At 46.3% G+C, this 27,546-nt stretch overlaps 10 protein-coding genes and 1 non-coding gene across 16 annotated transcripts in view; 8 read left to right on the plus strand and 3 right to left on the minus strand.

Annotated features, from left to right (window-relative positions):
- Nucleotides 1-654: 654 nt before the first annotated feature.
- On the minus strand, nucleotides 655-1,433 carry LOC9651129. The gene is made up of 2 exons (XM_024688603.1): nucleotides 1,069-1,433; nucleotides 655-1,009 (listed from the first exon to the last, which is right to left on the minus strand). Exons 1-2 carry the CDS (start codon nucleotides 1,279-1,281, stop codon nucleotides 821-823), a joined length of 402 nt encoding a protein of 133 aa, XP_024544371.1. The 5' UTR covers nucleotides 1,282-1,433; the 3' UTR covers nucleotides 655-820.
- Nucleotides 1,434-1,887: 454 nt separating this feature from the next.
- Nucleotides 1,888-2,385, plus strand: LOC9651130 (pathogenesis-related protein PRB1-2). Its single transcript, XM_002983412.2, has one exon. The coding sequence runs from the start codon at nucleotides 1,888-1,890 to the stop codon at nucleotides 2,383-2,385; it is 498 nt and encodes a 165-aa protein (XP_002983458.2).
- A 1,409-nt stretch (nucleotides 2,386-3,794) lies between these two features.
- On the plus strand, nucleotides 3,795-6,165 carry LOC9654946 (N-lysine methyltransferase SETD6). The gene is made up of 4 exons (XM_024688552.1): nucleotides 3,795-5,467; nucleotides 5,519-5,555; nucleotides 5,611-5,811; nucleotides 5,890-6,165. Exon 1 carries the CDS (start codon nucleotides 3,795-3,797, stop codon nucleotides 5,208-5,210), a length of 1,416 nt encoding a protein of 471 aa, XP_024544320.1. The 3' UTR covers nucleotides 5,211-5,467; nucleotides 5,519-5,555; nucleotides 5,611-5,811; nucleotides 5,890-6,165.
- A 176-nt stretch (nucleotides 6,166-6,341) lies between these two features.
- On the plus strand, nucleotides 6,342-9,009 carry LOC9654947 (KH domain-containing protein At5g56140). 4 transcript variants are annotated; one of them, XR_002994026.1, is made up of 8 exons: nucleotides 6,342-6,610; nucleotides 6,758-6,843; nucleotides 7,098-7,381; nucleotides 7,436-7,552; nucleotides 7,613-7,756; nucleotides 7,814-8,129; nucleotides 8,835-8,904; nucleotides 8,956-9,009. XR_002994026.1 is itself a non-coding variant. In XM_024688554.1 (7 exons), exons 1-7 carry the CDS (start codon nucleotides 6,444-6,446, stop codon nucleotides 7,961-7,963), a joined length of 894 nt encoding a protein of 297 aa, XP_024544322.1. In that variant the 5' UTR covers nucleotides 6,342-6,443; the 3' UTR covers nucleotides 7,964-8,602. The 4 variants fall into 4 exon arrangements, 2 of the variants coding, with proteins under 2 accessions (XP_024544322.1, XP_002983460.2); XR_002994025.1 differs by having other exon boundaries at nucleotides 8,835-9,009; XM_024688554.1 differs by lacking the exons at nucleotides 8,835-8,904; nucleotides 8,956-9,009 and having other exon boundaries at nucleotides 7,098-7,204; nucleotides 7,259-7,381; nucleotides 7,814-8,602.
- Nucleotides 8,966-9,915, minus strand: LOC9654948 (dephospho-CoA kinase). The gene is made up of 3 exons (XM_002983508.2): nucleotides 9,786-9,915; nucleotides 9,528-9,673; nucleotides 8,966-9,457 (listed from the first exon to the last, which is right to left on the minus strand). Exons 1-3 carry the CDS (start codon nucleotides 9,894-9,896, stop codon nucleotides 9,007-9,009), a joined length of 708 nt encoding a protein of 235 aa, XP_002983554.1. The 5' UTR covers nucleotides 9,897-9,915; the 3' UTR covers nucleotides 8,966-9,006.
- A 72-nt stretch (nucleotides 9,916-9,987) lies between these two features.
- Nucleotides 9,988-10,060, plus strand: TRNAE-CUC. The gene has a single exon. It is a non-coding gene; the product is annotated as a tRNA-Glu (tRNA).
- Nucleotides 10,061-10,123: 63 nt separating this feature from the next.
- Nucleotides 10,124-13,667, plus strand: LOC112351206 (actin cytoskeleton-regulatory complex protein PAN1-like). The gene is made up of 10 exons (XM_024688631.1): nucleotides 10,124-10,246; nucleotides 10,303-10,381; nucleotides 10,433-10,527; nucleotides 10,576-10,647; nucleotides 10,708-10,817; nucleotides 10,868-10,981; nucleotides 11,036-11,131; nucleotides 11,185-11,253; nucleotides 11,312-11,400; nucleotides 11,448-13,667. Exons 1-10 carry the CDS (start codon nucleotides 10,136-10,138, stop codon nucleotides 13,472-13,474), a joined length of 2,862 nt encoding a protein of 953 aa, XP_024544399.1. The 5' UTR covers nucleotides 10,124-10,135; the 3' UTR covers nucleotides 13,475-13,667.
- LOC9651131 (11-beta-hydroxysteroid dehydrogenase 1B) lies at nucleotides 13,651-15,007 on the minus strand. The gene is made up of 6 exons (XM_024688515.1): nucleotides 14,840-15,007; nucleotides 14,579-14,771; nucleotides 14,439-14,512; nucleotides 14,234-14,365; nucleotides 14,011-14,178; nucleotides 13,651-13,943 (listed from the first exon to the last, which is right to left on the minus strand). The coding sequence occupies exons 1-6, from the start codon at nucleotides 15,005-15,007 to the stop codon at nucleotides 13,665-13,667; spliced, it is 1,014 nt and encodes a 337-aa protein (XP_024544283.1). The 3' UTR covers nucleotides 13,651-13,664.
- A 379-nt stretch (nucleotides 15,008-15,386) lies between these two features.
- Nucleotides 15,387-17,107, plus strand: LOC9651132 (protein PHR1-LIKE 2). 2 transcript variants are annotated; one of them, XM_024688676.1, is made up of 6 exons: nucleotides 15,387-15,830; nucleotides 15,920-15,996; nucleotides 16,104-16,161; nucleotides 16,240-16,297; nucleotides 16,359-16,428; nucleotides 16,482-17,107. In XM_024688676.1, the coding sequence occupies exons 1-6, from the start codon at nucleotides 15,629-15,631 to the stop codon at nucleotides 16,866-16,868; spliced, it is 852 nt and encodes a 283-aa protein (XP_024544444.1). In that variant the 5' UTR covers nucleotides 15,387-15,628; the 3' UTR covers nucleotides 16,869-17,107. The 2 variants fall into 2 exon arrangements, with proteins under 2 accessions (XP_024544444.1, XP_024544445.1); XM_024688677.1 differs by having other exon boundaries at nucleotides 15,389-15,830; nucleotides 16,503-17,107.
- Nucleotides 17,108-18,136: 1,029 nt separating this feature from the next.
- On the plus strand, nucleotides 18,137-19,409 carry LOC112351192 (cinnamoyl-CoA reductase 1-like). The gene is made up of 6 exons (XM_024688585.1): nucleotides 18,137-18,255; nucleotides 18,306-18,475; nucleotides 18,539-18,721; nucleotides 18,776-18,938; nucleotides 18,979-19,168; nucleotides 19,222-19,409. Exons 1-6 carry the CDS (start codon nucleotides 18,141-18,143, stop codon nucleotides 19,361-19,363), a joined length of 963 nt encoding a protein of 320 aa, XP_024544353.1. The 5' UTR covers nucleotides 18,137-18,140; the 3' UTR covers nucleotides 19,364-19,409.
- Nucleotides 19,410-24,733: 5,324 nt separating this feature from the next.
- Nucleotides 24,734-27,546, plus strand: part of LOC112351134 (cinnamoyl-CoA reductase 1-like) — a 4,222-nt gene continuing 1,409 nt past the window's right edge. The window contains exons 1-6 of one of the 2 annotated variants that reach the window (XM_024688458.1): nucleotides 24,739-25,067; nucleotides 25,139-25,308; nucleotides 25,365-25,547; nucleotides 25,608-25,770; nucleotides 25,837-26,026; nucleotides 26,086-26,400. In XM_024688458.1, coding sequence (XP_024544226.1) covers nucleotides 24,962-25,067; nucleotides 25,139-25,308; nucleotides 25,365-25,547; nucleotides 25,608-25,770; nucleotides 25,837-26,026; nucleotides 26,086-26,239 — 966 coding nt within the window. In that variant the 5' untranslated portion in view covers nucleotides 24,739-24,961 and the 3' untranslated portion in view covers nucleotides 26,240-26,400. Of the gene's footprint in view, nucleotides 25,068-25,138; nucleotides 25,309-25,364; nucleotides 25,548-25,607; nucleotides 25,771-25,836; nucleotides 26,027-26,085; nucleotides 26,401-27,546 lie in introns of those variants that run through there. The other variant, XM_024688460.1, reaches the window with a different exon arrangement.

Below are 27,546 nucleotides of genomic sequence, written 5' to 3' on the forward strand. Positions count from 1 at the left end.
TTCCAAGGCGCTTGAATACTTAATGCTTGGGAATTTTATTTGTTTGAGCTACAACGCTTGCATGTTAGCTATGCCCACACGCCCTTGCAACTTTCGTAGCCATACGTCTGCCACAGAGATGCAAAACAAGAAACGAGAAATAAATAGAATTGTATACAAATACCTTTAGAGAAATCTTTTGTAATCGAGTGATGCAAAGCCCCATGTTGGACTTCTTTTGCAACGTTTGTATGTTAGGCCATCTCTGTTTGCGATTTTTAATGTGGCCCCCTCCATCCTTTTCCTATGCTCGCTACATGCCCAATCCCAAATAGCGCCCATATTTCTAGTGCAATGTTGTTGGTGGCGGGCACCAATCATCCGAAAAACAGATTCAATGCTGTGAATTCCCAGCTTTGGCATTCGATCACCACAATATGGGCCCGAATATGCGCGTCGTGAACATTCCCTTGCGAACGGAATTAGGGCTGGGGACGGACGCTGACGGCTGCCCGTCTCATCCGCCCTGGTAAGTCATAAATGCAGGGGTGGGGCCTGACGTATTTGACGGGCGCCCCTCTCCAGGTTCGTATGTACACGAAGAGGGGCGGATTTGAGAGGACAATGCACTGCATTGGCAAGATCTCTCTTTTGCAGGGGCTACCTCGTACGGCATTTGTGGACCAAAAATTAGAATATCAGGGTGATGTCCGAAGAATAATTAGGCACCGACCCAGGCTAACATGGTTGCGGCGAGCGTGGATCGAACACGCGACCTTCAGATCTTCAGTCTGACGCTCTCCCCGGTTGTCAGTTTTGATTAGCACTAATGCCTATTTTGTTATCTAAAGCTTTTGAGCACTCTGAGCGATGGAGGAGTGATCGATGGAGTTTTCGGGACTCTACTCACGGTACTGATGCTTTGCCTTGGTCTCTTGGACTGGCTCTGGCTACCGGGCATCCTTCTCTCGACTGTGATGAGATCCCCTTTCTTGGCTTCTTGCGTGATCTCCGGTAGAAACTTTGTGCCCTGGAAAATGGAAGAATATCAGCACGAAACATCGCGAGAACCCAAATGGGATCACTCACCAGAGCCTGGGACGCGCCGCCCTCCCGCGCATTGATCACCATGGCGGTGATGTCTTGCAGCGGCCTCCTGGGGAAGTACCAATCCGGCAATGGGCTTCTCCTTTTCCTGCTCAAGAACACCTCCTCTGCCTCCATCCCTAATCTGGGCTCCGGATCCTCGTTCTCCAGGATCTGTGCGCTGCTCGCGAGATCGATTGCGCTGCTGCTGGCCATTGCTCGCAGAGCGACCCCGAGCTGGGATCGCGATGGACAATGCGGGCACGCCAAGAGCAGCGGAGCGAGCGAGCGCGATGGGATCTAGAGACCCTAAGAGGTTTTGGAGGGCAATTTAAACGCGGCGAGCCGCGAGGGAGGGAAGCGCTCATTCTTTGCGAGGGATTTTCAGTTTCAAGCGGATTTGCGGAAGAGAGGGAAAATACAAAAACGATGGATGGGGAATCCTGGCTGCTGATTCCCTACTGCATTACTGTCCTTGTCCCCCTTTCAAATGGGAGTATTCTTTTTCCAAATCAGGGAGGGAAAGTTTGACCTAATATCGTTACCTTGGTTTTGAAAATTTTGCAAGAGAAATATTGAAACGTTCAAAGTTTTAACTGCCAATTCCAGAATGACCAGGCGATGGGCGGCCGAGATGCGACGATGCCCTTAGGAATGTCCAGCTGAAGTGCCTCACAAAAAGGGAATGGGAATCGTCCACATACCTCTTCGCGGTTAAAAGCCCCGGCATTTGTCCTTCCTTCCATCCTCGTGTGATCTGATCCATCCCATTGGAAAGTTCTCTCTCGATCGGTCATCTGATCGATCGCTGATCGGGGAGCCATGGGATTTTCTCGCTGCCCATCGTTAGCGATTGCAATGGCGCTCGCAGTGCTCGCAGTGGGCACGAATTGTGCGACTGCGCAGCACATCCAGGCCTTTCTGGAGGCCCACAACCAGGAGCGGATGCAAATGGGCGTGCCGGCGCTCCACTGGGACGACGAAGTGGCGGCCTACTCGCTGTGGTGGACGAACCACCAAAAGGATTACGAGAGCTGCGCGATGAGGCACTCGGACGGTCCCTACGGCGAGAATCTCTTCTGGGGCAGCCCGGGGAAGGAATGGTCGCCGCATGATGCTGTCAAATCTTGGGTTGATGAGAAGCAGCACTTCAATTACGAGGGGAACAGCTGCGCCCAGATGTGTGGCCACTACACGCAGCTTGTCTGGAGGGACTCGACGAAATTGGGATGTGCCACCGCGACTTGCCCCAATGGTGACACTCTCATCTCCTGCAATTACGACCCGCCCGGGAATTACATCGGCCAGCGCCCCTTCTGATCCGAACCCCATGGAGCTCTGTTTTAGGTTTATGCGCAAAACCGCGCCAATAATTTGAAACATCATTTAAATATCAGAAAGAAATACGAGAATCGAAAAAGACTGGTAAATTTTGGTGATGGATGGGCCATGCCAGAAAACCACTACGTAGACTGGTGCGTCCTCGCAATAACAATGCAGTAAGCTTTTAGTTCCACTTCTTTCAAAAAAGCCCAATAACTTCTCACTCGCAGCTCCTGCCATGCAAAAATTTCTTCACGACTAGTTACGCAAAACCAAATGTTTATTGGTTCTCAGCGTGAATGCATTCTTGCCGAGAGGCTATGAATTCTTTCTGGATATCGTTCTGGATGATCTCGAGTAAATTGAGAGCGAGGAAAACGAGAACGATGGCAGGTCTATATTGAACGAGATAGAACTCAAAAGGATCCCGGGCATAGTTCCCAAAGCTGACCCGCTGCTGCTCTTCCTAAAAACCAGGACGAGAAAGAACTCGAAAGGAGCTTTCCAAATGCTGCCGCAGGGCTATCTAATCGAGATGTAAGTGCATTGGTAGAGTTCGATCAAGTGGAGGGAGTCCACGCTGAGGCTACGTGCTTCTAAGGAGATTAATCGAATGTTTTTTTTTTCCATTGAATCTAGAAACATACAATGCAACCTGAAAGAATGCCTCTTCTCTCATGTTCAAAACTTTTTCAAGAGTGTTCCTGCTGAACTTCTAACTCTATATAGGAATCCAGTTGGAGCTTGACATGCTAGGGAAGAACGTCTCTTGTTCCCGGGACGAGCATGGCGAGCCGGCATCGCGGCGCTGCTCAAGAAGGAGTAATCCGGCTGGAGCCCCTGACTACTGCCTACAACCGCGGTCCCGTGTCCATTACTCGCGTGCCGCGCAGCTGCTGTGCGCCATCGTGATGTCCATTTTGGCGATCTTCCGAGCATTTCCACCGGCGCCCTGTCCTTAAGGCCTCTAGCACGAGCAAGAAACGCGAGCAAGCGTTCGAGTTCTTCGTCGTTCCAGCCATCAATCCAAAGGCCGCGCTGGATCCGAGATAAGACTTTTGTGTTCTTGCCTCCAGATCGATCGACCATCCATTCCATCCATGCACAGGCTACGGTGACTATATCAACTTCTTGTGCGCGGTTCCATTCTCAAGCAAAACCTCTCTAGCAGTTAACTTCTCTGCTATGGTGGATTTCATATAGATCCACGCCCGAAAATTCGATTCTTGTACCGGCGCATAAGCCGCGTCGTTGCGCTGCCATGCCCACAGGCTAAGATTTCATTGCTTTCTACGTGAACGTCTGTCTTTTGGCGCTGGCAGATCTTCGAGGAGAGAGAACATTCCCTTGGTAAAAGAGAAATTTTAACTTTACCAGCCACATTGTTTCATTCCTTTTGCCTGGCGATGGCGGCGGTGCTTGTGGGATCCAGCGTTAGGGTTCCCAGCGCGGCATTGCTAGGTCACGCTCCGGGCGTGGTGGAGCGCGGCGCCGCGGCGCGCGAGGAGCGCCTCAAGCAATGGCTGCGAGGTATGACGAAGCACCGGCAGCTGGATTTCGACACCATGGGATTCGGCCGTGGCAGGGATGGATTTGGGATGATCGCGTCGGGAGCGATCGACAAGGGCAGTGTTCTTGCCGAGGTCCCGCTGCAAGCATTCCTCTCCGAGAAGACGGCCGAGCGATGCCGCCTCGTCGGACCGATGCTGCGCAAGAATGACTTCCGGCCATGGCTGACAATGTGCGCGCATTTGCTCGTGGAGAGATCCCGCGGCAAGGAGAGCTTCTGGCATCCATACATCGCCGCGCTTCCGTCCGTGGACGAGCTCTCGATCAGCCACCCGCTGCTGTGGCCCGCCGAGACGATCCAGGAGCTGCTCCAGGGATCTCCGATGCTCGATACGATCGCCACCCGACTAAAGCTTTGCCAGGAAGATCACGAAGCGCTGCTCACGGCCGGGATCGAGAAGTTCCTCCCGGGTGGTGAAACTCTCAGCGAAGGTGACGTGAGATGGGCCTCGGCCGTTCTTCTCAGCCGCGCCTTCTCGCTGGAGCTCGACGTGGACGACGATTTCGACACGCTGTGCCTCGTCCCCTGGGCCGACATGCTCAACCATTGCAGCTCCGCCGGAGAGGAGTCGTGCCTCATCTTCGACCAGGACACCAAGACGGCGAGCCTGGAAGCTCACAAGTCCTACTCGAAAGGTGACGAGGTGTTTGATTCCTATGGACCCGCACTCACCGGCTCGCAGCTCTTCCTCGACTATGGCTTCGTAGACGACGAGAATGAGAACTATGCGGTGGATCTGCCGGCGCAAGTCCTGGGCCCTGTGAGGAGCAGCGCCAACGCGGCTCTGCTCGAGGCGCTGGGACTTCCCGCCGGAGGCACGCTTGTTTCCATCGTTCCGGAAGGGGTCGACGAGAGTGTTCTCGCGTGGACGAGGGCGGCCATTGCGAGCCCCCGGGAGCTCTCCGCCGCCGGGTGGAAGTCCGATGGGAAGTATCAAAAGGCGATTATGTACTTCTCGGAGCCGATCAACCGGGACAACGAGTGCGAGGTGCTGAGGCGATTGATAGCGGCGTGCGAAAATCTGTGGAGCAAGTATCCCACCAATCTCGAGCACGACTTGCGCGAGTTAACTGGTGGTGAAAGCGACATGCGGACGACAACATGGGCCAGGAAACAGGCTGCGCTGCGAGCCATTGTCTGCGAGAAGAAAGCGCTCACAGCTGGGAAAACAGTTCTTTGCGGTTTTCTAGAGAAGCTGCGAGCTGGAGCGGCTTTGGAATCGCTATATGAAGTTGACCGGGAGGAAGGTTAGCTAAAGTCCACGTCTTATAGCGTGGAGGACAGATTCCTGGGCGGAAAAAATAACACTCCGGAGCTCGAAGAGTCCAGGAGGAAAAGCAAGCAACTAGGCTGGATGGAAATCGTGCCGTGTCGTTTCGTGGCCAGTGAGAAGATCCGTAAGGTACTATACGAAGACTAGCCGCAAGTATGCACAACTTCCAGGAAAGTTTGAAGTTCGACTGTTTGTGGCAACGAAAGATCGATCTGGAACAAGCGGCAAGAATCGAGGTATGCAATTGCCTTGCCTTTCATTTTATCTACATGTAAACTCTGTTCTAGATGCCGCTGTTCATAACTGTGGAGATTTTGGAAAGAGGTATGTACGTCGTTTTAACTTTTCTCGGCTGGAAACACTCCTTTTCATCGCGCAGGCAGACATTATTGATTGAGGCTGGAAGGGTGGAAATCCGTGCACAAACCACCTCGATGTTGCTGGAGTGGTGCAAAGGTCGGCTATCTTATAGGTAGCCACTATTGACTGGACGAAGCTAGTGTTCTTCGTGGCTATGGCGGTCGAGCGAGAGTACCGGTAGACGTGGGGGGAGAGAATTTCGTTCGTTGTCAACTTTGAGGTGAGGGAAAATCGTTTCTTCTCTTCGTTGTATTGATTAAATGCTCCTTTTTTTTTGTGTGGTGGTGGTGGAAACAAGCATGTCCAGTTGTGCGGCATCATCATCAATCGATTGAATAACACGCTGGTTGTGTGGAATTTAGACTAAGTAAATTGGAGGATCGATCGATCGATCTTGAGAAGGGGACGAGCAGCTATGGAACCAAACGATTTCTATGGAGTTTTGTGAGGCAAGGAGAATTTTCTCGGCCAGCACATACAAGACAAGACCATGGAACCACTCACAAAGAAAAGACGAATCAAAGTGAGATCAAACCATAACAACTATATAGTAACAAAAATCACGCACACAAAACCATGGCTACTACCACCTAAAGGAGAAAAAGAGGAAAGGAAAAAAAATATACAATATAAGAAAAAAAAAAGGCCCAGAGTATAAAATGCGGGCATAGGGCGCTCCACAATTCCCTTCTTTCGGAGCCTGCCTCCTCTTTGGAGGAGCAGCGCTTTCAATCAATCCCCCTCCAATCAATCAATCCCCCCCCTTTTGCTAGTTTTTTCTCTCCTCTCCTCCCATTCTTCCTCCTCCATCGCCTCGATTCTCCTCATTTCTTCCCCAGATTTCTCTTCAAGATGGACGCCATGTCTGGACACTACATGCAGTTCTCGCCATCGGCAATCGCCGCCGCTGCCGCCGCCGCCGCGAGCTCGTCGCCGCATCGAGGAGGCGGCGTGGGAGGCGGCGGATCTCTCCGCGACCGCCCTTCCAGCTCGCAGTCGCCAGTGTCGGAGCACGAGAAGTAGGTACTTCGACTCGTGTGGGATTTCCTTGGATTTGGATGGGATTCGTGTGGTCGGAGTGTGGATTTTGGATGTTTTCTCTTGTTCTTCGTGTTCTTGGTTGGGTGATTTTAGCAAAGACTCATTCTTATCGCGTGTTTTTATAGGTACTTCGCGGAGCTTCTCGAGGAGCAGCGTAAGCTGGGACCTTTCTCGCAAGTTCTTCCGATTTGCAGCCGGCTTCTCAACGAGGGTAAGTGATCTTTGGCTCACATTTTCTTCGAGATTTAGATCTGAGAGCTCGTGAGGCACACAGATGGATGGTTTTGTTTTTTTCCTTCCTTCCTGGACATTTCTTTTTCTTCTTTCTTCCTTTTCGCAATGCAAGGTTAATTAGTGTGGCGATGAGCTTGCAAGCTATAGCTAAGTGTGCATGGATAGTATTTGACTTCGCAAGCTTTATAAACTAAAAGTCTTGGGTGGCTCTTGTCTTCTTTTTTAACGCAGAGATACTGCGGATCACGGAATTCGCTAGGAGATGGCCTCAGATCGAGCAGGAATTGGATCGAGGGAGCCCTCTGTCGTCAATGTCCAACGGTGGCGGATGGTCGGACGTAAGTACGTGCAAACTCGGAGGCTTTCTCATGATCATGTGTTCGGATCTCCAGAGGCTGGGATTCGTCCAAACGCCGTCTTCTTCGAGTGTGTGGCATGGGAGTCCTGAATCGTCCGCTGGACCGACCTTGAAGAAGACCATCCGGATTGAAGTTCCAGTGGACAAGTATCCAAACGTAAGCTCGGTCGGAAGCTTTTCTGGATGACGACCTCTTTGCTTTTTCTTCCAGTTTAACTTTGTTGGTCGGATTCTGGGGCCCCGAGGCAACTCTTTGAAGCGCGTGGAGTCGATGACGCGATGTCGTGTGTACATACGGGGGCGGGGCTCGATCAAAGACGTTGCGAAGGTGAGTGAGAGAAGTTTCCCTCCGCCAGGGGCCCGTGCTGAGCAACCTTTTGCAACGCAGGAGGAAAAGATGCGTGACAAGCAAGGCTACGAGCATCTCAACGAGCCTCTTCACTTGCTCGTGGAGGCCGAATTGCCTGCAAATGTGATAGACTTCTACCTGACCAAGGCCAAGGAGATATTGGAGGATCTCTTGAGACCAGTGGTAGGACTTTCCTCTGTTTGCTACTGTTCATACTCTTTCTTACATGTTTCCTTACAGGATGAAACCGTTGACCTCGTGAAGAAGGCGCAGTTGCGTGAACTCGCCCTCCTCAATGGCACCTTGAGGGAGGAGAGCCCTTCACACATGAGTGGGAGCGTGTCACCATTCAGTAACGCGGGACTAAAGAGGGCAAAGACTCGCAAGTAGAAGGAGCCACGGTGGTTCTGGATGGACGGGAACAAGACACACAGGCGAGCCTCATAACAAAACAGCAACAGCAACACAGCAGCAGCAGCAGCAGCAGCCGAAACCTCTCTCGATTTTTTACTCTACGCGCAAGAGAGTGCTCCAAACACGCAAGCAACTAGAGCTGGTGAGCAATCAGTCCGTTTGCCTGGAGTTTTCCCTCGGTTTTCTATCTTCTTTTTTTCTCTCTCTTTTTCTTCTTTTCGTCTTTCTACGCTTGCATCTTTCTAAAGTTTTGGGGGTTCTCCTGGGTCGGTCTGTGGTTCCTTTGGTGTCCCACTAATCCTGTGAGTGTTTCTATAGCCGAGCATCTAGTTTTGTAGCGGTCGTCTACGTATTAGTGATAATACAACAATTTTGTCTTACCAGTCGGTCGGTCGTCATAGCGGAGTGAGGGAGTTCCGAGTGATCTCTCCTTTAAAAGCAGTCTTCTCTGTATAGAAGCTAAGCTTATTCATTGTGTGAATACTGGTTGAGAGTTTTGTATGTATGTTAAGAGTGGTGTTGTGTTGTGTGGATGTGTGGTGTGTGTTTGGTTCCTTCATTGTGATTATCTCTTTCCTTCTGGGACGATGAACAAGATGATGTTGCTGCTGCCAATTATCTTTCCATCGTTTTTCGTTTTCGTTCATTTTTTCTCTAACATCTTTCTGAGCTAACCATGTCTGGATTTTTGGAGAGGCTAACTCATGATCCTTCCTCCGCTGCCGCTAAAGCTAACCTTGACGTGAGACGAGGTAACTTCTCTTCTAACAGCTGACTCGGGTGTTTGCCTGACGAGTTTTCGATTCATCCATTTCAATCGACTGACTCGTGATTATGTTTGTCCCAGATCACGGCAAGAACACAACCAAGATCTGGATCACTGCAAGATCTCCCGGAATCAGTACGAAGCGCTTCAGGTTGTGAATTTTCGCGGCACTATATTTTAAACGGGTATATTCGCTCTACAGCGCGCGGAACTTTTTAAAAGTGAATATTCCTTTCGAATATAACACTTTATATCATGCGTCACGTTTTGAACACAGCCTCCAGCAAAGGCTCGAGGCGATGGCCACGGCCACGACACTGCCCACGAAGTTCCTGGAGCACAGCATCTCTTTCCAGCTGAGAGGCGCGGTCGTGATCTTCTCCACGAACTCCTGGATCTGCTGCTGGGTGAGCTCCAAAGATCCCGAGTTGTCGATCACAATGTCGGCCTTCTCGCGCTTCCAGTCGAGAGATCTCTGGGAGTTGATCCGGTTGCGCGCCTGTTCTTGGGAGAGGCCGTCGCGGGCGATCAATCTCTCCTCTTCCGTGTCGGCGTCCACCCACACTACCACCACGGGGCTCGTGTAGCGATCCATGCCGGTCTCGAAGAGCAAAGGGACGTCCAATACCAGCACGGGTGTCCCAGCGATCCAATGCTTGAGGACATCCCAGAGCATAGTTCGAGCAATAACCGGACCCAAGGCTCTGGAAGAAAAAGATTTTCGAGGCTTAGGAGAAAGAATGATGTTCCTGGCGTGATCTCGAAATATTTTACCTGTCGAGGAGCTTGCGCTGGGCGGGATCCGCGAACACGATGTTGCCGAGCTTCTCGCGATCGACATTGCCGTCGGGGAGGAGGATGCCCTTGCCGAAAATCTTCAAAACCCTTTTGTAACCGGGCGTGTTCTTGCGCAAGGCGGCCTGCCAGTCAAGATCAGAGTGGCGGATCGGAGAAAAGGAATGCGCATTTTCGTGTCTGGCGAAGAAATCGCCAAGAATTTCGTCGGGAAGCAGCAAGAAGAGGGACACTTACGCGTGCGATCTTGTCAGCGTCGACGACAGGCAAGCCGCTGCCATCTCGCAGCTCCTTCGAGACGGTGCTCTTCCCTGACGCGATCCCGCCAGTCAATCCCACCACTCTCATCGCAAGAGCCCTAAAATAGGTGTCCTGTTATTAGGGTTCTAAAGGCGACCTTTTCCTTCTTTTAAGCGATATCTCTTACATGAAACACGAATCCGTTGTAGTCTAGTCGGTCAGGATACTCGGCTCTCACCCGAGAGACCCGGGTTCAATTCCCGGCAACGGAACTTCTCGCATTATTTTTACCTCATGTAGAATTTTTTATTTCGAATTTTAGGGTTTAAGCGATCACAGTATGCCCCATGGCTGCTGCTGGGGGCAGCTGGGCGCCATGGGGGAGCGGTCTCCCCGGTCGATTGCACGATTTCGTGAAGACTGTGCTCCTCCAGCAGCTAGTTTCGCCCGGCGCAGCGGTAGCGTCTCATTCTCACTTGCCTCACTCTAAGGTTTGCTCAATCGCGATGCACAGGTGTGTGATCTTCTGTGCGGTAGAGGGACGGACACGGCGAAATTTGGAGCGGCGGGCATTGGTAGCTACGTGGGGCTCGGTATGTGTTTGTGCCTCTCCAGAGGTGTTTTTCATCTTAAATTCTGGCCAGATTTGTCCGCGTCGGCTCTCCAGGATGCTGAAGAGGAGTGGAGAACTCTCGGCAAGCCGTACACTGCGAGCTTCTGCCAGCTTGATCCTTTTCTCGTACGCTCTTGACATTCTTCTCAGGCTTAGCAAAATCAAATCTTGCAGGGAGACCTTGAATCGAAGCTGCAGGATAAGGAGCTGCCATTTGATACCATCTGTTGTTTGGGACATTTGCAGGTGTTCGTATATTTCTTTTAAGACTGGAGTTCTATCTCTGTTTCTCTTTTTTTTTCTTAGGACTCGTTCTCGAGCGAAGAGAAAGTAAAGCAGCTGCTGGAAAACGTTGTTAGCTTACTAAAGTTTGGCGGCATTTTCTTTGGAATCACTGCTGATGCTTCAACACTCTGGTTAGTTTCTCAAAGCACGATTTGTGGCAGTTTACCTTTTCTTGTATCAGGTCGAAGTATCAAAAAGCTGTTGAATCGGCATTGAAGACAGGAACTTTACGTCCTGGCAGCACAATTCCCCGTGTCAAAGCCGAACTTTACACCATCACTTTTGACGATGATCGGTTTGTAATTCCCTGGCTATATTCTCGGTGTATAACCCGTTGGTGTTTGTGCAGATTTAATATATTTGGGACAAGGTATCAGCTGCGTTTTGCTGATGATGGGCTTGCCCCTCAGAGCCAACTCCTCGTCCATTTCCCTAGCCTTATCAGGTAATGATAATTTCCTCTCTACTGTTAGTTCACTGTCGTGGCGACTTTAATAGATTGGCTAAGGAAGCTGGGCTGGAATTTATCGAGATCCAAAATCTGGACGAGTTCTTTGAAGATTATCGGTATACACAAAGTCCTGTAATATTTTCTTAGTTTGATGTTTTGGTTTTCTCTTGATAGGCATCTCTTTGCCGACGCATTTACAAGTAACTGCTCGAGCTTTTTAGATCCGAAAGGAAAGCTCATGGCACCAATTCGCGATGTTCTTAGTACGTGAGCCGTTTTTCACTTTTCATGTTCTAATGACTTTGTTCAGGTTTGTATACTACGTTCATATTCAGAAAAGCGGAATCCTATTCCCCAGGTCGACCAGCTCTTCAGCCTACTTATGACCTGAAGGAGTCGATATCTACGCTAACAACGGAAGTGATCAAAGTTGCTGAGCAGAAGCCGGAATTGCGATCGTTTTCTCGTAGATCGCATAAAAATTCAGATGGCGAGACAAAGAAAAAGTCGATTTTCCGTAAAGACACGGAAGACAAAAGTAAGATTGAAGCCGTGGAGGAAGTTAAAGCTGAAGTAGTCAAGGAATTACGAACTTACGAACGTGCTCAACGTGACTCCAGAAGAAGAGGTTCCGAGAGTAGAGCCCAGGTTCAAGAAGCTGATTCCAGAAAGCAAGTAGCAGAAAGTCAGGGGGAATCAGCACAAGAGGACGAAGGAGGCGTTCGCAAAAGCGGCATGGACTCTACGAAGTGTCCGGACGTGGAAAACGATTCCTCGAGGTCTACGAAGCGTTCTGAGATGGAAGACGAATCCTGGAGGCCTACAAGGCGTGCAGACTTGGAAGAAGATTTCCGAAGATCTGCTAAAGGTGACGATGACTCCAGGAAGTCTGCGAAGCGAGCGGAGACGAGTGACGATTCTCGGAGGTCTACCAAACGTTCAGATAAGGATGACGATTTCAGGAGGTCGACAAAGACGGATGACGATTTCAGGAGGCCTGCAAAACGTCTGGAAATGGAGGAAGATTCTAGGAGAGTTTCCAAGCGGCTAGAGGCGGACGATGACTCCCGGCGGAGTTCGAGACGTCCAGAGGATTCCAGGAGATCTTCGACAAAGCGTTCAGACGTAGATGACGATGTTGGGAGGCCGTCAACAAGGCGTTCAGAGGCGGACGATGATTTTCGGAGGTCTGCAAGGCGACCAGAGATGGATGACGACTGCAAAAAGTCTGCAAAGCGGCCAGAGGTGGATGACGACTCCAGAAAGTCTACAAGGCGAGGAGAGATGGATGACGACTCAAGAAAGTCTACGAAGCACGAAGATGATGCCAGGAGGTCCACTACAAGACGTCCAGAGGCGGAAGATGATTCTAGGAGGTCTACTACAAGACGTCTGGAGGTGGACGATGATTCCAGAAGGTCTACTACAAGACGTCCCGAGGTGGAAGATGATTCCAGGAGGACTACAAGACGTCCCGAGGGGGAAGATGATTCCAGGAGATCCACTACAAGACGTCCCGAGGCGGATGATGATTCCAGGAGGTCTACCACAAAGCGTCCAGAGGCGGATGATGATTCCAGGAGGTCTGCTACAAAGCGTCCAGAGGCGGATGACGATTCCTGGAGATCTACTACAAAGCTTCCAGAGGCAGAAGATGATTCCAGGAGGTCTACCTCAAAGCGTCCAGAACCGGAAGATGATCCTCGGCGGACGGAGGAGGACTCGAGGCGGTCGACTGGAAAGCGTCCAGAGACGGATGACGATTCCAGGCGGCCAGCAAAGCCTCGAGAGGCGGACGACAGGCCTACAACGCCGGCAGAGGTGCTTCCAGAGGTGGACGATGAGTCCAGGAGGAAACACCACGAGGCCGACGTTCTTCCACCATCAAGAACGTCAACTCCGCCACCTCCGCCGCCACCACCGCCGCCGCCAGAGACCGAGGCAGCGGCAGCAGTAGCATCAACTTCGACGACTTCCACTCCGACTTGTTTGGAAGCGGCGGCCGAAGTAGCAGCGCCGGAGCCAAACGGAGAGGAAGCTCCGCCGCCGTCAAAAGCTCCACCCGTTTACGAATACAAGAGGAGGAACCAGCATCGCTGGGTGAACAAGGCTTACATCCAGCCGCAAGCACCACAGCCGCCTCCACCGCCGCCGCCGCAAGCATTTCCAAGCCCAGGTTCCGAGATGGAGCTTCGAGCCGAGATGGAAGCTTACCAGCGGAGGCTCAACGTTCCAAGTATCTTGGGACCAGGACCAGCAGTTCCACTCATGATCCATGCTTTCAGGAGAGGAGACGCGAGTAGAAACTACATGAAAGACCGCAGCTTTCACAGGTAAAATAGTCTTCTCTCTGTTTCTCTCGTAGTGCTTGCTCCAAGTTGGTTTTTTATAAGCGAGGCTTGTCGAAAGCTTGGAACAGGATGAACAGGAAAAAGCATAGCTCGAATGATATAAGATGGTTTCCCGAGAAACAGTCTTTTGTAAAGAGATTCTACAAGTAACTCATGTACTTGACTTCGATCTTCTCTCAGTCTGTCTTCTGCTGCATTCCAGGGGGATACAAGACTCTCTCGACGCTCGGGAAGCTGTCCATGATGACTTTGGTGACTGGCTTCCCTGGCTGTAGCTCCTTGACGAAGAAGAGGCTAATGAAAGTCTCCAAGAGCTGGGGAACGAAGACGCGAAACAGCGGTGAGACCTTGTACCAGGCCGGCACCACCACGTAGCGCTCGCCTCTGGTGGCCGCGGACACGATCTGCTTCGCGCAGTACTGCGTTGAAGCTACTGGAGAAGGGCCGACGAGAGTCTGCGAAGTGAAAGCTCGTGAGCGAACTCCAGAACTGTCGATACAGAGGATGGTTTCTAAAACTTACGTCGCGTATGTCAACGTTCATGTATTGCTTCCCCTCGGCTGACATGAACTTGCCCATTGTCATCTCGCTGTGGATGTAGCCAGGCATGGCAATCGTCATTCCTCCTATATCTGATCGCTCCTCAGTCCTCAGGGTATCGAAGAAGTTCACCACGGCTGCTTTGGAGGCCTGGAAAATCCGTGTTTGAGACGAGCAACGAAATATAATATCTAGAACCGCTTACGTTGTACATTGACATCCTCGGGATGGGAAGCCAGGACGCAGTCGAGGCCGTGACGACAATCTTTCCTCGGCTCTTGCGGAGATGAGGCAAAGCGAAGTATGTAGTATAGACGCAACCCATGAAATTCACATCCTGCTCCACAGTTCACAGAAAGATAATGGCTCAGAAAAAGGAAGAAAATAAAAAAGAAAATGCTGGACTTTACCATGATCTCTCCAAACTTTTCGCTTCCTCGAAGAAGAAGCTGTTCGCAATACCATGATTGCAGACAAGGTGATCAACTGTGTATCACAAAGATAAACTCGTTAGCAATAATCAAAGAAAAAATTTACTTGTCAGGCTTACTTTTTCCCAAGGTGTTGATCGTCACATCCACAACCTTCTTACATTCTTCCTCCCTAGAAACGTCGGCGACGACCACCAGAGTATCAGTAGCACGCTCGGATCGAACGCGCTCCTGGACGTTCTTGAGTTGATTCTCTCGCCTCCCAATAAGCACCACCTTGGCTCCTCGCTTGCCATACTCGTAGGCCATGTACTATCCACATCGAGAAAGAGTTGGATCAAGCAATCTCTAGAGAAAAAAGCAAGAAAAGACCATCGTACCTCTCCAATCCCGGAAGAAGGCCCAGTGATGACGGCGACCTTGCCGCGGACATTTTCCGCGAGCGCGTAGCTGAAAACCCATCGCCAGAAGCTCAGGCACGCGACCGCAGGCCAGGTTAACAGCAGGAAGACGAGGCCAAGCGGCGGCACCACAAGATTAAGCAGCATTTGTATCTCTCCAATCGCTCCCGCCAAAGTCCCCGAGCTCGCAAAGAACCCTCAGTTATGCTGTGCCTCCTCTACGATTACATGGCCTCCACATGTTCACTCTCAAAGTAAACCTAAAAAACGGACTTTACCATTTTACTACTAACCCGGTAAAGGTCACTCTCTAACCCTGTAGTGTTGTCTTGTCAAAAAGCAAAAGAACCGCGCAGTAACGAATCGAATCTAATAATCACATATTCCGGCCAGCCACGTGGTCCAAAAAGAGGAAAAGGGAGCCAGACGGCATATGCTGCCCGCCGGAAGGTTCTCCCGCCATTGCCGGGCGACGTCAGCGCAGATTCCCCAGACGGCGTGCAAACGGAATATTCTCTAAGCGGAATATCTTAGCTTTGCGGGGCAAAATATTCGCACTGCGAGCCAGTCCGCAGCACGGCAGGGCGCCCTTCCGGTGCGCATTCTCTCGCACCAACAGGGGCGCGAGGAGGGGCGCCACGATCCCTTAGGGTAGGCTCTGGAGCGCCGGCGATGGGGCGTGATTCCTAGCCGGGCGGCGTTAGCAGTGTGGTTGTAGCGCCGCGGGGGAGGAGATCGATCGATCGGCGAGCCCTAGGGGCGGCAGCGATGTACCAGATGAAGAAATATCCCAGCCCGCAGCTGATTCCTCACAGGGGAGGAGCGATGCCGGCGCAAAGCGAGCCGCTCTACATCGCCAGCGGCGGCGATTCGGTGGTGTCGTCGATCGAGCCCAAGCCTCGGCTGCGCTGGACGCCCGAGCTCCACGAGCGCTTCGTGGAGGCCGTCACGCAGCTCGGTGGTGCTGACAGTAAGGATCTAGCTCTCCAAAAAAAATTTGGCTCTTCTTCCTAGGAGCTCGCCTCAAAGTAAGGTTTTTCTTTCGCTGTTTGCTCGCAGAGGCTACGCCCAAGTCCGTGATGAGAGTGATGGGCGTCAAGGGATTGACACTGTATCATCTTAAGAGCCATCTCCAGGTGAGGACGGTACTTTTGGTCAGAGCTCTCAAAATCAAGGGAGAACTTTATAGGCCTAGCTTTTTCTTCTTCAAGTCTTCTTAAGTTTTGGCTGCCAATCTGCGCAGAAGTACAGGCTTGGGATGCAAATGCACAAGGAGAACAATGGCGATGGAAAGAAAGAAGGTGAATTTAAAGGCACAGCTACAAAAGATTTATTTTCTTTCCTTGCCTGGAAACTTCTAACCATAATCTAATCAACAGGAGGTGCTAAAGCACAGACCACTGGCTCACAAAACTCTATGAACTCCAACTTATCAGAGTAAAAATACCAGCTTTGAAGTATCTCTTTCGGACTCTTAACGTTTTTTCCTCGTATCCAGTGGCTACGAGATCAACCGGGCTCTCTCGATGCAAATGGAAGTGCAACGAAAACTCCACGAGCAACTAGAGGTATGTGTTTTCTCCTCGTGGAGGAAGGCAAGCCATCACTTGAACTCTAGAAGACTTCAAACACCTTTGCGCAGGTCCAGAAGCATTTGCAGCTACGAATCGAAGCGCAGAGCAAGTACCTGCAAAACATCCTCGAAAAGGCTCGCGACGCATTCGTGGGACACATTCCAACCTCGGCGGAGCTGGAGGCGGCGCACGCCGAGCTGACCGAGCTGGCCAAAGGAACTCTCGAGGGGTTTGAGTTCACAGTGCCTCCATTGCCGGAGCTCCCTTCGCCTTCGTCTGAGACGAAGGCAGCTAATCAAACTCCAGCAGCACCAACGGGGAAGAAATCGACCACATCAAATCTAACACTCAACCAGCAGCAGCAGCAGCAGCAGCAGCGGGATGGCCAAGAACTAGACAGCGATCAAGCTGCGGAGATCGACATAACGACATAGTTCTCTCACAGCGGTGGTAATGTTTCAATACTCTTCTGACAGCCATTGCTAACAGCAGCTCAAAAGACCAAGAAGGAACAAGAAGTGAGAGAGAGGCACTGTACAAAATGTTTGAATGGTTTTTGGGTGGGAGGCGCCGATGTAAAGGACCTCGCTGTAAAATCGATGTAACTGGCAGGGAGATCTAACGCTAGGAAAGACAGTTCTTCCAATATATATAAAGATGGTTTATTGGACGAGATTTGCGCCAGCGGCTTCATAGCGTTGTAGAACAGTGCACGATCGATTCATGCCCGCATTTTGCCTTGATTTGTTTCAATTCTAGACTACAATGAGAAGTATGGCATTTGAAGACGTGAGTCGGTTCTTTGCAAATTGCCTTCCTCATTCTTTCCATTCCTTGCTAAAGACGCTGTGTTAAAACCCGCCGTGGACTGGAAGCTTGCCGCAAGGAGAATATCAAGCATGTCATCTTCACTTCACCATGCTTTACGATCCAAAGCAGCCTCGAGAACAAAGAATCGAGAGCTGTACTGCCGAGACAATCAGGTAAACGCGTTTTTGTATTATCGATGAGATCATTTCGAACTTTCTTGCAGCACTGGTGCTTGCTGAAACAATCTCGTTGGCGACGAGTTTGGGATACGTGCTGTTGTGATCTGCCCTGCTGGTGTGCTCAGCTTAATCCTCCAAGCGACAGTAAACATCCGCGTTGGAATCGTGTCAAGTTTGATGGATTGAGAAGCGTTTGGCTTTCATGCCGGCTCTCAAACCAGCTTTCCCAACATGCATTATAGAATCGTGGATGTACGAGACGTTGCCGAAGCACACATTGCTGGCTACGAAGATCCCGACGCCTGTGGCCGCTACTGCTGCGTTGCGTACGCTAAGCTTTGCAAGGAAATTATTGAGTTCCCAGAGTATCCATACCAGACAAGTAAGCCATTCTTCTCGGTCGCTTTCGATAAAAAAAACATGTTTCTTCTCTAGGATTGCCCTTCGACAAGATCTCAAACAAGAAAATCCTGTCCCTTGTGAGCGAGTTCGGTTTTTACGAGAAGATGCTGGTGGACATGGCTGCCAGCCTACAGGAGAGAGGTTTACTATCAAATATCAACAACTACTAGGGAGCTAAACGCTTGGAATTTTGTCAAGCTAAGCCGTTTTTGTCCGAACTCTCATGACCGTCTAATGTGACTTTTTCTCTTCAGATAATACTGAAAAACAATATGTTCTTTGAAATAGTAGTACTATAGGGGCCATTTTGCGATTATGGAGGGAGGGAAGAGGGCTTGCGTGATTGGCGCCGGCGGCTTCATCGCGTCGTGGATCGTCACCAAGCTGCTGGATCGAGGCTACAAAGTTCATGGCACCGTTCGAGATCCTGGTGAGCGATGTATTGGTCGGTTCTTGGCTTTTGATTCCTTTGGATTCCAGATGACAATGAGAAGTATGGACATTTGAAGAAGCTCCCTGGAGCCAGGGAGAGATTATCGCTGTTTAGAGCTGATGTTCTCGACTATGACTCGCTTGTGCCCGCTGTTCGTGGCTGCGATGTTGTCTTCCACACCGCTTGTCCAGTTGCTCTAAAGTTTGAGGATCCAGACGTGAGTTTTTCTTCTTTCCTGGGGATTTTTCGTTCTTATCGATCATACTGCTGTCTTTGATAGGCTGTGTTAAAACCCGCTATGGATGGCACTCGAAATGTAATGGAAGCTTGCCACAAGGGGAATATCAAGCATGTTGTGTTCACCTCCTCTGGAGCTGCCATACTTTTCGATCCAAACCGTCCGCCGGATCAAATCATCGATGAGAGCTGCTGGTCTGACCCTGAATTCTGCCGAAAGAGCAAGGTAAAAGGAAGAGATAACGATTCTTTCCTAAACTGGTCACTATTTTTCTTCCAGAACTGGTACATGCTTGCTAAAACCGAGTCCGAGAAGCTCGTTTGCAAACTTGGGGACGAGTTTGGGATCCATGTTGTTGTCATCTGTCCAGTTTTCGTACTAGGCCCCATCTTGCAATCCAAGATCAACACCAGCGCTGCACTCGTGGCAAATCTGATGAATGGTACAATTTTTTCTTCTTTTTTCTTTTAAGCTTTGTTCAGGCTCGAAAAGTAGCTACCCCAACACATACTATTCACTCGTTGACGTGCGAGATGTTGCCGAGGCGCACATTGCCGGCTACGAGGATCCCAACGCCTCTGGCCGCTACTACTGTATTGCGTGCTCCAAGCTTTGCAAGGAAATGATTGAGACTCTCAAGGAGAAGTTCCCCCAGTACCAATACCCCCACAAGTAGGCCGTCCTTGCGTGATCAAAAACACTTTTTTTTTCTTTCTATTTTGCAGGTGTGAAGGTGAGATCACTGAAGGTAACTCATTCGAGAAGATCTCGAACAAGAAGATCCTGTCCCTCGTCAAGGAGTTCATCCCCTACGAGAAGACGCTGGTGGACACGGTCACTAGCCTGCAAGAGAAAGGCTTGCTCTAACACAATGGTCGAAATGCTGGAATAAAAGACAATGTTTTGAGGTAAAGGATCCAGTACTCTAAACTTTCTTCCAGCTTCTCTAAGCTACCGGATGCACTGGTCTTCGCGGAGATCCACCCTCGCTCCAGTGGCGGCATGAGAATCAGGTTCCATACCAAATTGATCACTCCTTTGGAAAGAAAGGATAACCACACATATAACGATAGTAATAAATGGAAAAATTCAGTTAAAAACACTACTGCTATCTTTTCGTTTGTTCTGTTAATAGGCAGCTATGTCATATAACAGTTATACAAGAAGTCTAAGCATCCATGCAATCACCATGTCTAAAACCCTTCTATAATTCTACCGTACTACATCCAAACCCGGGATTTAACTTCTTGTACTCGTGCTTCACCACTGTATCCAGATACCACGCATCTAGAACACGGTAAACAGGCATTGCAGGCTCTTTTCATAAGCTTAGTGTGGCTTTTGATCATCCTTCTATGGTTTGCGTCATTTGCTGAACTTTGATCTCTTTTTGCATCTATGGCAATGGTGGATGGTGATGACGATGGTGATGATCACCACCTCACGAGCTTGCACGATGGTGTTGACGGCAATCATCGTGAAGGGAGCCTCCTATGCCAACTTCTTCGGCTTGATCCTCATGGGTGGACAACGGTTTGTATTAGTGATTTATAAGTAAGAAAATTATATTTGGTTTGCCATAAAGAAAATAATAAATGAAAAAAAAAAATTAGTTTCATGTGAAATAGAAGACAAATAGTCGTAATAAGAAAAACATAAGAAAGCCAGAGTATTATTGGCTAAGTGCTAAAGTAATGAGATTTATTGGCTCAAGGTGATTATAATGCTCATTATAATCATAGCTTCCTATTCATGTTGGTTGGATACCTGGCTTTTGCATGCAAGACAAGATGGTTGATTATCATCATGATTGTTGCAAGTTCATCTTCAGTTCAGGGGGAGCTACAGATTTTCAAACCTGGCAACATCAACTTGGCTACATGAATTACAGTAGTTGCAACGAGATAAGTGGTTGATAGCTTGGCCATCACACCTTCTTCAATGCCATTAAGTGAGCCTTACATTTTAAGAAAGCAATATCATTGAGCTTTTAATTCTAGAGGGAGTGTTCTTGCACAAAATCCTCTCCAATCGGTTCACTCGGATTTTTGTGGCCTTTCTAAGTGATGGCATAAGAGGAGGTACACAAAAAGCTGGTTTTTTATGTATAACTAGTTTCAAAACAATATGGGAAAAATTTATATGCCATTTTTATGGGTTTGGGAATGGTTTTTTAATTGGGTTACGCTCTACCATGATAGAAGTGGTTTCACACATAGGGTTTGCTAGTTTCTAGTATGACTCATGTGTTATTTAGCAATCAATTTAGGAGTTGTTTTGGTGTGGTTTCTAGGAATATTTTGGGAATAAAAGTATGTATAGTTTTCTATATAATTCACCAAGATATAGTTTTGACTGTTTATGTGACTAATGGAAAAAGTAGTTTTTGGATTAATGTTTTGGCCACCTAATTTTTAGCTTAATTTACATATGTTTCTGCATATAGATTTTATATATTTGAATATAGACTGGTTTACAATATATTTTGCAATAGATATGATTTTAGATATATTTTCCTAGTTACTATTACAATAGTGTAGTCCTAAATATTTGTGGACTAAGTCTCTTCAAAAATAATTGCTTGTCAAATTTCATAACCCATTCACTAGGCTTCCTCAATTATAAATTTATGAACATTTGGCAATTGATAGATATGCTCCTTGCTCTTATAATATTTCTTTGTGTTAACAAGATAAAGCTTCAATCCAAATACTATAGTTTTTATGTTGAGTTTAAAATTTTCTATAGGTAACTTTTTAGTTTAAGTGAAGAAATGAAGGTATTTACATTGATTTAATATGATATTCCTTTAGTGATAGTTGATTTTTTTTACACATTCTCCTCTTAAACTCTATTATTTTTTTCTTTCTCTTCATATGCAACAATAATAGTCTCTTTTAACAAATTTCAGTGATGTTAAGTGAACTGAAATATGTGGCAACTACCACCTATTTGAGTGCCAACTTTCCTCCCATCACTTGTTCTTCTAATTTTTTTCTGAAAGCATCAAGAGGCATTTGAAGTATACAATTTGTGCTTCAGTTAGGTAAGAGGCAATAGTCATATTGTTGATAAAGATCCCAGTGCACCATAGAAAGTAATTGTATGTCTTTAGTTTTCTTTGCCATTTTATTGAGAGCCATTCTACAGGCTTGTTCTGGGAGTGTTCTTTCTTTCTTAATAGCATTAAACCATTTTAAAATTTTTGATAATTAAGAATTTAGCTATATCATTTGAAAAACCTAATCCAAAGCTTGTCCTCAACAGAGAGAATTTAAAAAGGCATTTAATCACATCCTGCCACGATAACTTTATGTGGATAATAATTATTACTATATACTGCAAACTAAGTCTTAAAACTTATTTCTTATGCCCAAAAGGGATTAATTGTTCAACTGCTCAATTCATCATACCTAAGAAAGTCATCATATTGAGAAGATCATATAAAGAACTTAACAGAATCATAAAACTTTCATTATAACCTTAACTGTGCATTTCTCATAAGTGGATATTAAGCAAAGATTTTGTTTGAATCCTATTTGCATATATTAGGCAATTAAAATAGGCATAAAAAACAGTAAATACAAATGAAATACTTGAAATATTGGATTTGTTGCTTCTCTATGGAACTTTTATTTTCCATTATCAAACTACATTAAATTTAAAGAAGAAATATGTGCATAAACTTGAAAAGTAACAACACCTTGCAATAACATCCTTATAAGGACTTATCCAAGATTTGAAAATTGCAAAAGTTTGGTGATTTATTTTTGTTAAAATTAGGTCATATAGAAAATTAAGGAGATATTAATAACAAAGACAGTGTTACTATTAATAGCCTTGATGATGGTATGCTATTGCATATTGTTTCTCATATCTTATGTACACTTATTTCTATAATTTAAATTTTATTTTATTATAATATTTTTAATTAATTTTAAGTATATAAAGTACAAAAGCTTTTTATTCATACTATAACAGCATTATCTTGATTATAAAGTTTGATATGACTACAAAAAATGTTTAAATAAAGTTTCTTTCCTTATATATATATATATATATATATATATATATATATATATATATATATATATATATAAACACACATATATATCCCTTAATCACTGGAAAATAGTTAGAAGGAGTCATTTACAGCCAAATCTTCTTTATGTGCTATGCAATGTACTAGTACAATATAAGGAACAATGTAATGATTGCTTCAAAATCATAACTTCTTTTTAGTAGAGATGTATAGCCTCTTCGTGCAAAAACAATTTTCTTTCTAAAATCAATGTAATAAAAGCATTTCATTCCCTCATTTAGATGAATTATTAATAGTGTCCTTTTTAGGCCTCTCACTCTTATAATTGTTCATTGTCAGTATTGTGAGAATTTAATCAAACCTAAAATAAGAGTTTAGCCCTATGTTTAGCTTCATTGTTAATTATGATTGTCTACAGTTTAACCTTTTTTTTGTCCCTCAGGGATGTAGAAACAATACCTAGAATATCCAAGTATATTTTAAGATATTCTTCAATCTAAACTTTCTCTAATTCGCTTAAAACCAGTGTTTGATAGTAATTTTCTTAATATAAATCATTTTTAAAGTCCATATTTATACTTAATAGTACTTAATTTTGTTATTGATAATTACATCATTATAAATCATCCTTGGAACATAAAAACAATATCAACTGCAATAAAAATATAATTATTCCACTTGCAATTCAAAATATTTCAAGTGCTATAATCACTAAAATGTATCTATCAAACTCCCTTTGGATTTAGGAGTCAAAAACAATTAAATTTTCCTTTTCCCCTACTTTGTTGCATCCTTAGAAATATAGCTCAATCCGTACCTTGGAAATAAATATATAAAACACCATTATAATACCAAGTATATGAGAAAATTGACAACTTTTGTAGTGGGGAAGGTTGTTGCAATTCTTAAAGAGTTTTTCTACCCTTGTGCCCTTATTTTCTAGAGTGTATTTTGTAGTGATTGTCCACAATAAGGTCTAAATCTTAAATGTTTGTTCATAGGATTTAAACTCAAGATCTATCATATGTGGGTATATAGGATTAACATAGATAAAATTTTGAGATTAGATTAAAGTTGGAAAAGATTAGTTTTTAGAGATTATAAAATAAAATTCATTTTTTAAATTTTATTTAGTATTTTATCAAATGTTTTATCATCTTCCCTTTTTCTGATGAGCTCATGAGAGTAAAACCCAAAAAAGTGGTTACAATTATTGAGATAGTCACAGCTATGCTGCTCAAAGAGTTAACTTATTTTTTAAAATAACTAATATTCAAAAATAAAAATATAATAATATGTTATACATTCCCAATTCAGCAACACTTGGCTTTCTTATGTATTTTAAATAGTATATATTATTATAAGATATAGGCAAACTTGAATAATTTTGCATTAGAAAAATTTGCAAGAATATGATAGAAATTAATACTACAATAAAAAGGTTTGAAATTATTTTGTTTACTAAAGAGAATGTTTGAATTCTCATATTATTTGACCTAAAACTATTTCTTGTTCATTTCTTAAGCTTGTCAATTTTACCTTATGCAATTCTATAAGGACTTTGAAGAAGAGTTCAAGAAATCACTATCTTATTGCCACATGGATGGCCCAAGAGCTTTTGGATTGCCTCTAACACCAAGAACAACAGCCCTACTAAAAAAATGTGATAAAATTTTGTAATGAACTTCCATAGTATGTTGGCTCACATATCACTCCATCATCTATACCATTATCTATACCATTAGCACAATCATGACTATATTTTTAGAGAGAGTGTTCTCACCTATTTGACTAAAACTTGATCTACTAGTTTTAAATGTCCAAAAAAGAAAAAAAACTCCCTTAGCACATGAATGATAGTGACCAGAAAGGAGTGTCTATCTTCCTAGGGATTTTGTGGATCCAGAATTGGTGTTTATATAATGTATAAAGAAACTAGAATATACTTAGTGTTTATAATTTTATAAACACAATATTTTAATCTAAATGACTATAGCTTTTTATAGGTAGGTTAAAAGGAAAACATTCTTAGTTTGTTTCGGAAACCACTTAAACCAATTCCACTCTATGAAAAAATATTTACTCCTTCCTTCCAAAGATCCATCGCCATCCAAGACGTGAATCCATGCCCGAAGAAGAGATAGAGAATAGAGGCATAAGTTCTCATTGATAATATAAATTGTAAGGTGCAAGTTTTCCGTTCTAAACTCCTTGCTGAAGATCCTTGATCGATCAATTCACCTGTGTAGAGCTCGCCACCACAGCCGCCACCACAAAATTCTTCATCATCTTGGATCAAATTGCTCTTCTTTTTCCACGTTCTATGATTTTCGCTGTGGGAATCGTCCATGTCGGTGGCTGCCATGCCTATGAAAAGCAAACACTTCTCGAAGTGAAGGTACTGTAGGGGTTTTTTTGCGAGTATGGAGAGAGCTTGCGTGATTGGCGCTGGTGGCTTCATTGCGTCGTGGATTGTTGCCAAGCTGCTGGATCGAGGCTACACAGTGCATGGCACCGTTCGAGATCCAGGTGAGCGATGGATTGATCGATTCTTGGCCGCATTTTGACTTTTGATTCCTTTTGATTCTTTTTGATTCTAGACGACGATGAGAAGTATGGGCATTTGAAGAAGCTCCCGGGCGCCAGCGAGAGATTATCACTGTTTAGAGCTGATGTTCTCGACTATGACTCGCTTGTGCCCGCTGTTCGTGGCTGCCATGTTGTCTTCCACACCGCTTGTCCCGTTGCCCATAAGTTTGAGGATCCAGACGTGAGTTTTTCTTTTCTCTTGGAGATTTTTTCCTTTTCATCTGGTACTGCTGACAGGCTGTGTTAAAACCCGCCGTGGATGGCACTCGAAATGTGATGGAAGCTTGCCACAAGGAGAATATCAAGCGTGTTGTGTTCACCTCCTCTGGAGCTGCCATGATTTTCGATCCAAATCGCTCTCGAGATCAAATCATCGATGAGAGCTGCTGGTCTGATCCTGAAGCCTGCCGAAAGCACCAGGTAAAGGAAGAGAAAACGCTAGATTCTTTTCAAAAACTTCTATCACGATTTTTCTTCCAGCAATGGTACAGGCTTGCTAAAACCGAGTCGGAGAAGCTCGTTAGCAAACTTGGCGACGAGTTTGGGATCCGTGTTGTTGTCATCTGCCCTGTTGTTGTGCTTGGCCCCATCTTGCAATCCAAGATCAACGCCAGCGTTGGACTCGTGGCAACTCTGATGAATGGTATGTCAACGTACAATTTTTCTTCATTTTTCTTAATATAAAGAAGGAAACTTTGTTCTTGCGCAGGCTCGAAAACCAGCTACCCGAACATATACTTTGCACTAGTGGACGTGCGAGATGTTGCCGAGGCACACATTGCGGGCTACGAGGATCCCAACGCCTCTGGCCGCTACTTCTGCATTGCATGCTCCAAGCTTTGCAAGGAGATGATCGAGACTCTCAAGGAGAACTTCCCACAGTACTCGTACCCAGAAAAGTAAGCCATTCCTTCTGGTTCTTGTATAATCAAAAACATATCTTCTTTTTATTTTGTAGGTGTGAAACTGAAGCAGATTTATTCGAGAAGTTCTTGAATTTATTTGAGAAGTTCTCGAACAAAAAGATCCTGTCCCTCATCAAGGAGTTCATCCCCTACGAGAAGATGCTGGTGGACACGGTCGCTAGCCTGCAAGAGAAAGGCTTGCTCTAAATGCCGTGCTCAAAACTCCTACAAGCACTGGTACTCTCGCTACTTACAGATCCGTCAAACACTTCCAGGATTCAAAAGTGCATATCGAGGCGGCTCTTCGTTTGCAAAATACGTTTTTCCACCCTGAATTTTTCATTAGCAGCAAAGTTTCTTCCAGCTTCTCTAAGCTGCCGGTGCCGGATGCACTGGTCTTTCTCCGCGGAGATCCACCCTCTGTTTGGATCGCTCCACTGGCGTGGTGTTCCGTGCAAGAAAACCGTGAGGCCGGAGTCCCGGAGCTTGGCAACCTTTGCGATCTCTTCCAAGATACTGTGTCGTCCGCCGCACTCGTTCCTCCCGACGTCGATGTAGTGGAACTGCTCGATGCTGTCGAGGAACTCTTTGCTGATACGAGGAATCGAGGCAAGGCCAAGCTCTCCCTCCTTTTCTTTCTTCACTGCGGCAGATTGTAGCACGCCTTCTGATCCCGGCTGTGTAAGTGCGCTAGCTCCGCCATCAACTGGTTTAAAACCGCACCAACCTTTGCTAAAATCCATGACGATCGTCCTGTGTTATCATCGCAATGGCAACCACTCCTGGATCTAAATCATTGGCACGAGTGAGACTGAGTGAGGATATGGCGATCGCTCTCCAGATTGGCAAGATGGCCCGAGAGGAATCTAAACCGATGCCAGCAACTGTTTCCGGAATTGCCAAGGCGCAGCAATGACAAATGTATGCAACACTTCAAAACCAATGCATCAAGACATTTTCTAGGGAGAATTCAAAAGCAAGATAGGGCCATCCCCGGTGTCTTGTTTGAATATTTGGTGATGGTGGCCAAAAGAGCTTTTCTGTAGTTCGAGCTTGCTCCTCAAAAGAGAGAAGCTTTGAACCAAACCTTCCCTACAGATCTCCTTTCGATCTCCTCTTGGTAGTGCACCCACCTTAAATCGAGACGGTGATCATGCTCCAACAAATGGCCTGCTACCATGTTTTCTTCCTCTGGGGAACCCGCATTCGTATGATCCTCGCGGTCTTCCAGCGCACGCGATGGTCAGCGCTCTAAGAGACGTCGCCTCTTGGGTAAAATACTCGAAGAATTCGTGTTTCTTCTTTTCTTTCTAGGTGAACGGGCAGCTTGAGCATTCCAAAGGCTACTTCTAGTCTGGAAAAAAACTTTTGCCCACACGCTCAAAGTTTTCTTCATGTTTCCGCACGAATTCCGCTTGATCCAAATCAACGACGTATAATGTGACTTTTTCTCTTCAGACGAAACGAAAAAGACAAGCACAATATACAAATGAGAGTTAACTGTAGGGCTGCTT

The sequence above is a fragment of the Selaginella moellendorffii genome, unplaced genomic scaffold, assembly GCF_000143415.4.
Source record: "Selaginella moellendorffii unplaced genomic scaffold, v1.0 SELMOscaffold_58, whole genome shotgun sequence".
Taxonomy (NCBI): Eukaryota; Viridiplantae; Streptophyta; class Lycopodiopsida; order Selaginellales; family Selaginellaceae; genus Selaginella; species Selaginella moellendorffii.

Coding starts and splice junctions, on each gene's coding strand:
- LOC9651129 (XM_024688603.1), bottom strand. CDS start 1,281: ATGGCCAGCAGCAGCGCAATCGATCTCGCGAGCAGCGCACAGATCCTG. Junction 1,010..1,068: donor GCGGCGCGTCCCAGGCTCTG/GTGAGTGATCCC, acceptor TCCATTTTCCAG/GGCACAAAGTTTCTACCGGA.
- LOC9651130 (XM_002983412.2), top strand. CDS start 1,888: ATGGGATTTTCTCGCTGCCCATCGTTAGCGATTGCAATGGCGCTCGCA.
- LOC9654946 (XM_024688552.1), top strand. CDS start 3,795: ATGGCGGCGGTGCTTGTGGGATCCAGCGTTAGGGTTCCCAGCGCGGCA.
- LOC9654947 (XM_002983414.2), top strand. CDS start 6,444: ATGGACGCCATGTCTGGACACTACATGCAGTTCTCGCCATCGGCAATC. Junction 6,611..6,757: donor CCAGTGTCGGAGCACGAGAA/GTAGGTACTTCG, acceptor GTGTTTTTATAG/GTACTTCGCGGAGCTTCTCG. Junction 7,382..7,435: donor CAGTGGACAAGTATCCAAAC/GTAAGCTCGGTC, acceptor TTTTTCTTCCAG/TTTAACTTTGTTGGTCGGAT.
- LOC9654948 (XM_002983508.2), bottom strand. CDS start 9,896: ATGAGAGTGGTGGGATTGACTGGCGGGATCGCGTCAGGGAAGAGCACC. Junction 9,674..9,785: donor ACGCTGACAAGATCGCACGC/GTAAGTGTCCCT, acceptor CTTGACTGGCAG/GCCGCCTTGCGCAAGAACAC. Junction 9,458..9,527: donor CAGCGCAAGCTCCTCGACAG/GTAAAATATTTC, acceptor TTTTTCTTCCAG/AGCCTTGGGTCCGGTTATTG.
- LOC112351206 (XM_024688631.1), top strand. CDS start 10,136: ATGGCTGCTGCTGGGGGCAGCTGGGCGCCATGGGGGAGCGGTCTCCCC. Junction 10,818..10,867: donor GCTGATGCTTCAACACTCTG/GTTAGTTTCTCA, acceptor TTCTTGTATCAG/GTCGAAGTATCAAAAAGCTG. Junction 11,254..11,311: donor GAGTTCTTTGAAGATTATCG/GTATACACAAAG, acceptor TTCTCTTGATAG/GCATCTCTTTGCCGACGCAT.
- LOC9651131 (XM_024688515.1), bottom strand. CDS start 15,007: ATGCTGCTTAATCTTGTGGTGCCGCCGCTTGGCCTCGTCTTCCTGCTG. Junction 14,772..14,839: donor CTTCTTCCGGGATTGGAGAG/GTACGATGGTCT, acceptor CGATGTGGATAG/TACATGGCCTACGAGTATGG. Junction 14,366..14,438: donor AAAAGTTTGGAGAGATCATG/GTAAAGTCCAGC, acceptor ACTGTGGAGCAG/GATGTGAATTTCATGGGTTG.
- LOC9651132 (XM_024688676.1), top strand. CDS start 15,629: ATGTACCAGATGAAGAAATATCCCAGCCCGCAGCTGATTCCTCACAGG. Junction 15,831..15,919: donor GCAGCTCGGTGGTGCTGACA/GTAAGGATCTAG, acceptor GTTTGCTCGCAG/AGGCTACGCCCAAGTCCGTG. Junction 15,997..16,103: donor ATCTTAAGAGCCATCTCCAG/GTGAGGACGGTA, acceptor CAATCTGCGCAG/AAGTACAGGCTTGGGATGCA.
- LOC112351192 (XM_024688585.1), top strand. CDS start 18,141: ATGGAGGGAGGGAAGAGGGCTTGCGTGATTGGCGCCGGCGGCTTCATC. Junction 18,722..18,775: donor AATTCTGCCGAAAGAGCAAG/GTAAAAGGAAGA, acceptor TTTTTCTTCCAG/AACTGGTACATGCTTGCTAA. Junction 18,939..18,978: donor CGTGGCAAATCTGATGAATG/GTACAATTTTTT, acceptor AGCTTTGTTCAG/GCTCGAAAAGTAGCTACCCC.